We start from the raw sequence: 10,255 nt of genomic DNA on the forward strand, positions 1-10,255 counted from the left end.
TGTATGCCCAAGAGTGGTACTGTAAGATCATATTGTAGTTCTGTTCTTAGTGTTGTGGGGGAAAACTCCATACAGACGTCTATTATAGTTATTCTAATTTACATTCCCACCAACAGTGTAAGAGGGTTCCCAATTCTAGCCAGCATTCGTTATTTTCTCAACGATTGCCATTATATTATTTATTTCCAAGTAATTTGAATCCAGGAACATGGTTGGCTAAATCTGAGGTTTCATCCGATGTTTTATGAACTTTAAAAAGTCTACATAGTATTTAACAGTCCATATTTAATGTTCTGACTGACATTTCATGACAGCAAAATACTTTGTTATTAATGTAAATTTGGGATGGACAAAGCAGAGGTGTGATGAAAAAACTTGAGGGACTTGCTTTAAAAAAAACCTGTGATGAAAGGTTAACTGGGCATTAGTGACTCATGCCTGTAATCCTAGATACTCAGGAGACTAAGATCTAAGGCTCAAGGTTAGGAGTCAGTTTGGGCAGGAAGGTGTATGAGACTCTTACTTCCAAAGCTGTAAGTGGTGGTGTTGGCTCAAGTGCTAGAGGGGTAGCCTTGAACAAAATAGTTCAGGTATAGTGCTTAAGCCCCTGAGTTCAAGCACCAGGGCCAGCACACACACACACACACACACACACACACACACAGAGTGATGAAATGTCATATTTTTTCTCCACTATAAAATAACTTTTCAATACTATCAACATTACTTACAATGGTTTTGGTTCAAGTACAATGCCCAACACAATTGTGGAGAAGTGCTGCTGAGGTTATGCCAAGGTCAGTGAAGTTAAAAATAAAGACCAAGATAAGGGATAAGTAGATACTTGACTTATACTTAATGAATGCCTATTGAAGATATCAATAGGCATTCATTAAGTGGGACCAGGTGCGGGCTTGAGTTGGTTGGGATGGGTCAATGTTGCTGGCTGGGCAAATATTTGTAAGTAAACAAACCTTTGAATGAAGGTGCTTGTCAGGGATGAATGATTCCTGGGAAGTGGAATGTGAGTGCCCCCCACCCTCACCCTAGCAGCTGGCAAAGCCCAAAGCCCCTCCTTTTAAATTAAAACTCTTAAAAGTACACAATTTGATTCGAAGTTGTAACTATTCACACACTGAAGGCAAATGCAATAATGGAACAGGTTTAGGTCAAGGGGTTAATGTCCCACAATAAACTACCCTTGACTCGGAAAATCCCTGCCTACATTTCCTCATAGATATATATATGGGAGTAAAGAAAGACACCTCCACAACCAGTATTTCCCCAAGAGAAATCAAAGGGTGATATGCAGCAATGGAATCACTGAAGGGCTCTGTCTTCCTCGTGATCCTTCACCTTTTAGGAGGAGCCCTAAGCAGTTCCCTCATTCAGCTGAACAACAATGGCTACGAAGGCATTGTCATTGGCATAGACCCCAGTGTGCCAGAAGATGAAGCACTCATTCAACAAATAAAGGTAAGTCCAAACTGGCCATTCTCTGTGCTTTGGTAATTACTAATTAATAGTAACTGTCTAGTGACTTCTGACGTCAGCTGCATGTCATTGAAAAGTTGCTTTTATGTCTGAGGCTCAGTATCTTCATCTATAAAATGCAAATGAGAACCCATTGGCCATTAAAGCTCTTATGAGGCTGGTTGTTGATGGCTCACGCCTGTAATCCTAGCTACTCAGAAGGCTGAGATCTAAGGATCTTGGTTCAAAGCCAAAGTCTTTGAAACCCTTATCTCCAATTAATCACAGAAAAGGCCAGACGTAGTGCTATAATTCAAGTGGTAGAGTGCTAGAATTGAGCAAAAGGAGCTTAGAGACAGTGTCCAGGCCCAGAGTTCAAGGCCCAAGACTGGCCAGGAAAAAAAAAAAAAAGTTTGTGGGAAAGACAACATGAATGCACTGCATGTACTTCAAAGCTAGATGTCTCATTGGCACTTAATAAATAGCATATGTATTTATTTATTGAGAATGCTTTCACTGAAAATAATTTTGCACTATGGTCGGGCAGAGATGATTACCTTTGGCAGGTGTTATGAGATGCACAGAAGAAATTCCCTTGGCTGATGTTTCCACTTGTACACATTTGACTCTCTTCCTCTAAATTGTATCCCCCTTTCCTGTGGTGCTAATAGGAACCCAGAAAGCCAGGTCTGATGTAACAGCCATCCTGACCTTACCAATGGGAGGAAACTCTGTATTATCAACCCCAAAACAAGAGTTCTTCTCAGGGCTGCAGAGGGACAGTTCCTCACTTTGCTGCCCCTTCCATGGGGGAAGGGAAGACGCACAGAAGCATCTTGTCCTGGCAAATGGGCCCAAGCTGATGTCAGGTGGAGGTATTAAAAAAAATTACACAGGTAGCCGGGTGCCAGTGGCTCACACCTTTAATCTTAGCTACTCAGGAGGCTTAGATAATGAGGATCACAGTTCAAAGCCAGCCGATGCAGGAAAGTATGTGAGACTCTTACCTCCAATAAACCACCAAAAACCAGAAGTGGTGTTGTGGCTCAAGTGGCAGAGCGCTGGCCTTGAGCTGAAGACCTGAGGGACAGAGCCCAGGCTCAGAGTTCAAGCCCCACAACCGACAAAAAAGTTTTTTTAGGCAACAACAGAGGGCTAAAAATATGAGGAAAACGCCTCCTAAAAGACCATTCTGGAATCTCACTGTAGCACCTTGAGAGATAGCATTTTACAACGAGTAAGACCCTGCTCTGCAAAACAGGGACAGTAGTGAATGTGTCCTCATGTAAGTTAATGAGGATCAAATATATAAATGCCTGCATAGTGCCTGGTGCCTAGTAAATTGGAAACATAGTCACTGGTCACCAGTCCCCATCTATATCCCTCTAGATAGAGAGTTAATATACAAGTCTTTCCATTCCTAACAAATGGGGCAATGTCATTCTTTCTGATGGAGGCATAGAATTCCATTGTGTATATATACCACATTCTCTTGATCCATTCATCTACTGAGGGGATCTAGGTTTGTTCCATATCTTAGCTATGGTAAATAATGCTGCAATAAACATAGTTGTGCTGGTAACTTTAGTATGGTCTTGTCTGTGATCATTTGGGTAAATGCCCAAAAGTGGAATTGCTGGGTTATAGGGGAGCTCTTCCAGGCCCAAAGAAACATAAGTCCCATGGTTTCCCTTATTTGCAATAACTAGTATATGTCTGAGACAAGCAGAAACGGTCAGATAAGTTGATATTAGGTGAAATGAACCCCAATATAACGATCAAATGCTTTTTCTTTCTTGCCATTGTTTCTAACATATTTATAAGATATTTCTTTGTTGCTTTGTATATCCCTCCCCCATGGTATAACCCTTGTTTTCAGTGTATTTGATATTGGTATAATTTGTGGAGTGGAAGGGAAAAAACAAATTGTTTAAATAGGGATACAGGCTGACCCATTGCAACAATGAAATGTACAAAACGTTATGTCAAAAAACAAACTTTACAACTTTGGCTTGGAGGGAGAGGATGGAGAAGGGGATAGATGGGAGGATGGGAAGGGATGGGAAGGGGAAACAAAGGAGGAGGCAACAATGCTTGATAAGAAATGTACTCATTATCCTGCCCATGTAGTTATACCCCTCTGTATGGTATTTTCACAATAAAAAAAGAAAGTATACAAACACCCCCAATATATTCCACCCAAATGTCTTACTTTAAGCAGAAGCAAACTAAGAGAAGTGGAGGTTCGAGAAAGAATCATGGCTCCATGTCAGCAGCTTATCTCTAGGTGGAGTAGGTGGGCACTGGAAGCCTCAATGTGAGGCTTACCTGTTTACCCAGAAGACCACCAAAGTGTTTGGTAAAAAAAAAAGAAAAGAAAGAAAGAAAGAAAGAAAGAAAGAAAGGAAGGAAGGAAGGAAGGAAGAAAGGAAGAAAGAAAGAAAAGAAAGAAAGTCATTCCTTTTAAAATCTCAATAATCAGAAGCCAGGAGTGAGTTCTAAACTTGGGAAAGGCATCAGGGAAAAAACTGAAATACATAGGGAAAAAAAAAAAGAGAAAAGCAAGTCCAATGTGTTTCTGACCCTGTCCAGACAGTGGGGTGCAAGATCATGCCGGGAGACCACAGACAGCATAGCTCTAACAGAAATAGCAATGGCAGCTCTGGGGTGCTGCAGAGACTCCAGCATGCCTTCAGCTTGCAATCTTTGGGGCTTTCCTCCTGAGGAATGTATTTTTCACTGGCTACTCAATTGGCTTCTGAGAATGAGTACTAAATAATTGGATGTGAAATAAGCAGGCTTCCACCATTCCCTTCTTTGTCAGAAGAATGCATAGAGTTTCATGCAGAGATATGCTCAAATCCTGAGTTCTTACAAGAAGTGAGTTCCTCCGTTTTGATTCCAAATCTTGAGAGCTGAGGGAGCTCACCATGAGTTCTGCTCCCTTTCCTAACTCCCCCACACTGTCTTCAAGGACTGTCTACAAAAACACTCCCCTTGTAAGGAACAGAGCCTCTAAGTCAGCTTTTTGTTTTTATTATTCTTTTTCTTCATGCATTTTTAAGTTGTTACTTGGAAAGGTGATGCATATTCTTTTTCTTCATGCATTTTTAAGTTGTTACTTGGAAAGGTGATGCATAGAAGCATTAGTTACACAAGTCAGGCAATGAGTACATTTCTTTTTTCTCTCCCAGTTTTTCCCTCCTGTCCCCCCCCCCACACACACACACACAAGTTGAGTAATTCATTTTCAACACAGGGTCTATGTCAGCTTCAGCCAGTTCTCAAAGTTTTGCCACCTGGTGCTGCAACAGTTCCATCCAAGGTATCTGCACCCCTGCAGATAATTCCTTGGAGAAGGCCTGGAAAGTACCTTCCAGATGAGAAAAGGGAGTCAGGGAGAAGACCTAGCCTGTTCCTCTCCCCCCTCACCCTGCTGTTTCTCTCTCTCTCTCTCTCTCTCTCTCTCTCTCTCTCTCTCTCACACACACACACACACACACACACACGAGTATTTCAGGATCTTGTCAATGTCTGGGAGCCTAGACTCGGCCTGTCTTGGCATTGCATTTGAGCACTCACCATAACCATTGTATTTGTTATGTTGGTCATTTGTTCATTCATTCCAAAATATTTTCAGAGTATCAACATAATGTCAGCTACTAGGAATCTATTGTGAACAACATACTATCCTATCCCTGTCCTTAAGAACATTTTAGCTCATCCTACAGCTGTGACCACCCACTCTTCTTACAGACCCAGAACCTGGAACAAATACCAAATGTTTGTTATTAAAACATAAAAGGTAAGAGTATCTGTGTTTCTTCAAGCACACTGACTGCTCCTCCTGTCTCCTTGGCTGGCTTCACCTCTGCCCACCTTAAAATTCTCAAGTCCTTCTTTCCTCCGTCAGCACCCTGGTCTTAACAGATCTAGTGTCCATTTCCCACAGCAGTGGCTGGCTTGTAAGACGTTCTCTACTATCTTGTTATGAAGCATCTCAAGGCATTGGCTGAGACTTTTTTTGCTGGTCTTGGGGCTTGAACTCAGGTCCTGGGCTGAGCCTCTTTGTGCTCAAGGCTAATGCTCTACCACAGTGAGCCACAACATCACTTTAGGCTTTTTCTGAGTAGTTTATTGGAGATAAGAGGCTCAGAGACTTTTTTTGTCCAGACTGACTGACTTCAAACCATGATTTTCAGATGTCAGCCTACTGAGTAGCTAAGATTACAGACATGAGCCACCAGCGCCCAGCTTGGATGAGACATTTAGTAGTGATGCTCTTTCATTTTGGATAGAGACAGTTATGTATAATTTGAAAGCATGTAACGATGCTATTTCTTGATAACTAACTCTAAACTGGACATTCAATTTGGTTTGAAATCCCAAGGTTATTACAAGATTCAGCAGGTATTGAGGTCATGTTCAACACTCCTATCCTATTGGCTGTGAGAGCCTACACTCATGCCCTCTTAATTCTCAGCTTTTCCCACAAAGACTTTTTTGATGCTGATGGCATTTAATAAGCATTCGTGCTAAATAAGCATTGTTCCAACTAGTCCTATGTTTCAATTTTATTCATTCCTCACTCCAGCCTTATCAGACATATAATAGTTTCCATTTTATACGTGGCCCCAGGATTAGAAACTGTCTATTGTCTCCCAGGACGTGGCCATCTCAGGATTACATCTTCCTCTAGAGTCTGCATTGTCCACCATTACCCATGGTGTATGACAAATGCTTAGAAAAGTTAGCTCCATTAATAAAGGCCTTTCCACATCTCCCCTTTCCATCAAGGTGTTTGAAAGGTAATAAGCACACGCCAATTTTAATAATTAGTATTTTGTCTGTTTTCAGACATATTGTTATGTAATTTTTTTCTCCCCAGGACATGGTGACTCAGGCATCTCCATACCTGTTTGAAGCAACAGGGAAAAGATTTTACTTCAAAAATGTTGCCATTTTGATTCCTGAAAACTGGAAGACAAAACCTGATTATGTGAGGCCAAAACTCGAGACCCTCAAAAATGTGAGTATGTCATTGTTTTCAATGTCAATTTTCTTCTGTAATCTTTTTCCCCCAAAGCAAAATGCTGTAAAATCAAATGAAATTGTATCCAGATATTTTGGTCTGAGGTCAATTTGCTGACATGGTGTGTTAATAAATAACTTCTCAATATTCAGGCTGATGTTCTGGTTGCTGAGACCAGTCCTCCAGGTAATGACCAACCCTATACTGAGCAAGTAGGAAAGTGTGGAGAGATGGGCGACAGGATTCATCTCACTCCGAACTTCTTAGCAGGGAAGAAGTTGCTTCAATATGGACCCCAAGGTATGGATACAGATGAAATATTCTACTATGTTATTCATGAGCTAATATTTTTGTCAAAGCAGATAAACTCAGAATTGCCTTTGTAAGGCACAAAGATCAAGTGAACCAGCATAAACTGAGAAAGCAAGTTTTTTTCACTTGAATTAAGGAATACGATTAGTACGTTTCTCAGCTATAATTTTTTGGTTTGCATGTGTTCACAAATGAAGTTTTTCATTTTTGAAATTGAATTATAATTGAATAATTGTTGAAACTGTTTTACATATATTGTGAAATTACCTGACATTAATTAATAGGATTAAGTTACTATAAATTTGTGAAGAGACTCAAACTAACTTTCTCCTGCAATTCACAAGATAGCCACCAGATGGCAGATACGTACAGCATTATTGGACATCTGTGTACATTCAAACTATAAACTGATCTTGTTAAAATGCAGACACAGTAGCTATGGGGAAGGGATTCCTCTGAATTTTAACCAACCTTCCAGGTGATGCTGCCACTTCAGGGATATGTGCCACACTTTGAATAACAAACAAGAATATCTGGTAACTGTCAAACAGGGTGAGGTGGTGGGAGGCGGGGGGCTGAGGAAAGATCTCTAGTTCAAGGTCAGCCTGGACTATAAAATGAGATCCTGTTTGAAAACAACAAAACAAGCCCCTCCCAAAACACAAATGTTAACAAAAAATAGAGAAAACACTAACTAAAGAAAAAAATTCAAATTTTCTTTTGTAAAAGAAAACCCTTTCTCATTTCTATATGTACTGACAGAGCCAACTGGAGGAAGCATTGAAATATAACAGCAACAATGCACATAAACCACATGCTTTCTACATACAATCAAATGTGATACATTATTAAGCAAATAGCTTTACACATCTTTACTGTCTGAAAAAGATTAGATTCCTCCAGATTCAGCTTTTCTTTTTTTTTTTTCAAAGAGTTAGAACAGAGAAAATAAACAAGCAAAGAACCCAGGTGTGTCCATGCCCCACCCCTAACTATATTAGAACACTTACTTATCCAGAGGTGTCAAACATACTTCTTGGTTGTTCTACAATCCTATATTTCAACTCCATAGTAAGAACAGAAAATGCCCAGCCCATGGCTCAATAAATACATTTTTTACCTATTTGCTCTGTCATACTCTTAAGCCCACTCCAACCACTTGAGCTTCTGCAGTCTTCTCTTACCTGTAAATCCTACATTGTTCCTCAGAACCCAGCATATAAATCCGTAACTGTGGGATTGTGGGACTCTCTCTGCTTGCCCTCTTGCACCTACCCATCCCTATCCGGCCTACCTTGAAATTCACAATTCAGAAAAGCAAGGCTGTATATAAATCATTAAAACACATCCAGATGTAACTAATACTTGACTCCATGCCTATTAATTTGAAGACATGTGTGCTTAGATAACACTGTGAAGAAGTTGTAATATCTGACTTCACAAAGTGCCTGGTGAGAGAGTAGCCATGAAGCAGCTATGACAGCAGAGTGTGATATGTGCCAGAATGGAATAAAAAGATGTATACCCAAGGAATTCCTGGGCTAATCTGAGCTTGCTAAGGCAGACAGTCATAATGAAGAGTAGGAGTTACAGTGGCAGAGAGAGGAAGGAGAGATTCCCAAAGAAATACATCTCAAACGATCCAGAAATGAGAAAGAGTATTATGCGACCTACAATGTATAAGGTGAGGAACTAATTGGAATTGGAGTGTTGAAAGAAGGTAGAAAACAACAGTGAATCAAACTTGGAGAGGCAAGGCCCGAATCATCAGGCCTCCAGCATGCTCTACTAGGAGTTGGACTTAACCCTCCACTGTGAAGCATTTTGTGTCTGAATCTTTGTGTCCTTCACTGGACCAAGCACTGGACAAGGATAGTTGAGGCTGTCTCATCTTTGTATGAATTACTGTCTGCTTCTCAGTAGGTGACTGATTAACATGTAATGTTAATCAGTAAGTATTTGATCATTTTAAAGAATCCATGTCGCTGGGCACTGATGGCTCTCACCTGTAAGAAAGGAAGCTGAGATCTGAGCATCATGGTTCAAAGCCAGCCCAGGCAGAAAAGCTCATGAGTTTCTTATTTCCAGTTAACCTCAAGAAAAATGGAAGTGGTGGTATGGCTCAATGTGGTAAAGTACTATCCTTGAGTGAAAAATCTCAAGAGCACCCAGACCCTGAGTTCAAACCCTACAATCAACAACAACAAAAAGAATTCATGTCTCCAATTTTCAAAGAGCCTAGCAAAGTATAATAAACATTTTCTCTAGTGTGAAAAGATTATTTTACCCTATTTATTATATTCAAGTGTTTCAAATATTTTTCCCATAGGTAGGGCATTTGTCCATGAGTGGGCTCATCTAAGATGGGGAGTATTTGATGAATACAATAATGACCAGAAGTTCTACTTATCCAAAGGAAAACCCACACCTGTAAAGTATGTATATTCAGATTTCACTTTTCCTACATTATTTTAAAGTGAAACTATATTTTTTTCGTGTATAGGCTGCATTAAAATAACAGTTTTTGGTCTTGCTCTCTAAGTCATTTTTAGTCATAGTACATTCTTCTCAGATTTCCACAGAGCTGCCATATTTGTTTCTTAACAGATGTTTCTGTGGATTGAAATGTCCATTTTGCAGTGACTTTTGTTGTATTTAAAATAAATTTATAGCCCCAGAATTCCCAGGGCTCTCTAAGGCTCAATGATACCTGCATGGGACAGTGTTGGGATGAACAAGCCTGTGAGGGACTGTGGAATTTGCAGAAAGGTGATGTAAAAACTAACACAGCTTGGGCTGGGAAGGTGGCTCAGTGGTAGAGCGCTTGCCTTGCATGCCTGAGGCCCTGGGTTCGATTCCTCAGCACCACATAATCAGAAGGAAAAAAAAAAGCTAGAAGTGGCACTGTGGCTCAAGTGGTAGAGTGCTAGCCTTGAGCTGAAGAGCTGAGGGACAGCATCCAGGCCCAGAGTTCAAGCCCCACGACCAGACCCCCCCCAAAAAAAGCTAACACAGCCAAACAAATCACATAATAGTTTGAACTGAATCCAGTACAGAGTCCATAGAACAGAAAATTGTGTCAGAAAGTACTATGGGCATAGTTTGCAACCAATAATTTCTGAGCAAATAAACTGGTTTGACTGTTTCCCTAACTAACAGGGAATTTGCTGATTCACTGTAAAGAGCTAGCATAATTCAGGTACCTGTGTGATGGGGTAAAAAATGTAATTATCACTCTCTAAAAATGATAGAGTCAGAGATTTTAAATAAAACGGTAATAAATTACAGTGGATAAAAAAAATTATTTATCGGGGCTGGGAAGGTGGTACAGCGCTTGCCTTTCATGCATGAGGCCCTGGGTTCGATTCCTCAGCACCACATAAGCAGAAAAAGCTGGAAGTGGCGCTGTGGCTCAAGTGGTAGAGCACTAGCCTTGAG

At 40.5% G+C, this 10,255-nt stretch overlaps 1 protein-coding gene across 1 annotated transcript in view; it reads left to right on the forward strand.

Moving 5' to 3' along the window:
• Window positions 1–1,314: 1,314 nt before the first annotated feature.
• Window positions 1,315–10,255, forward strand: part of Clca1 (chloride channel accessory 1) — a 25,104-nt gene continuing 16,163 nt past the window's right edge. Inside the window, exons 1-4 of the mRNA XM_013018212.1 lie at window positions 1,315–1,476; window positions 6,362–6,502; window positions 6,658–6,805; window positions 9,147–9,252. Coding sequence (XP_012873666.1) covers window positions 1,315–1,476; window positions 6,362–6,502; window positions 6,658–6,805; window positions 9,147–9,252 — 557 coding nt within the window. The remainder of the gene's footprint in view (window positions 1,477–6,361; window positions 6,503–6,657; window positions 6,806–9,146; window positions 9,253–10,255) is intronic.

Source organism: Dipodomys ordii, unplaced genomic scaffold (genome assembly GCF_000151885.1).
Source record: "Dipodomys ordii isolate 6190 unplaced genomic scaffold, Dord_2.0 Scaffold39, whole genome shotgun sequence".
Classification (NCBI taxonomy): Eukaryota; Metazoa; Chordata; class Mammalia; order Rodentia; family Heteromyidae; genus Dipodomys; species Dipodomys ordii.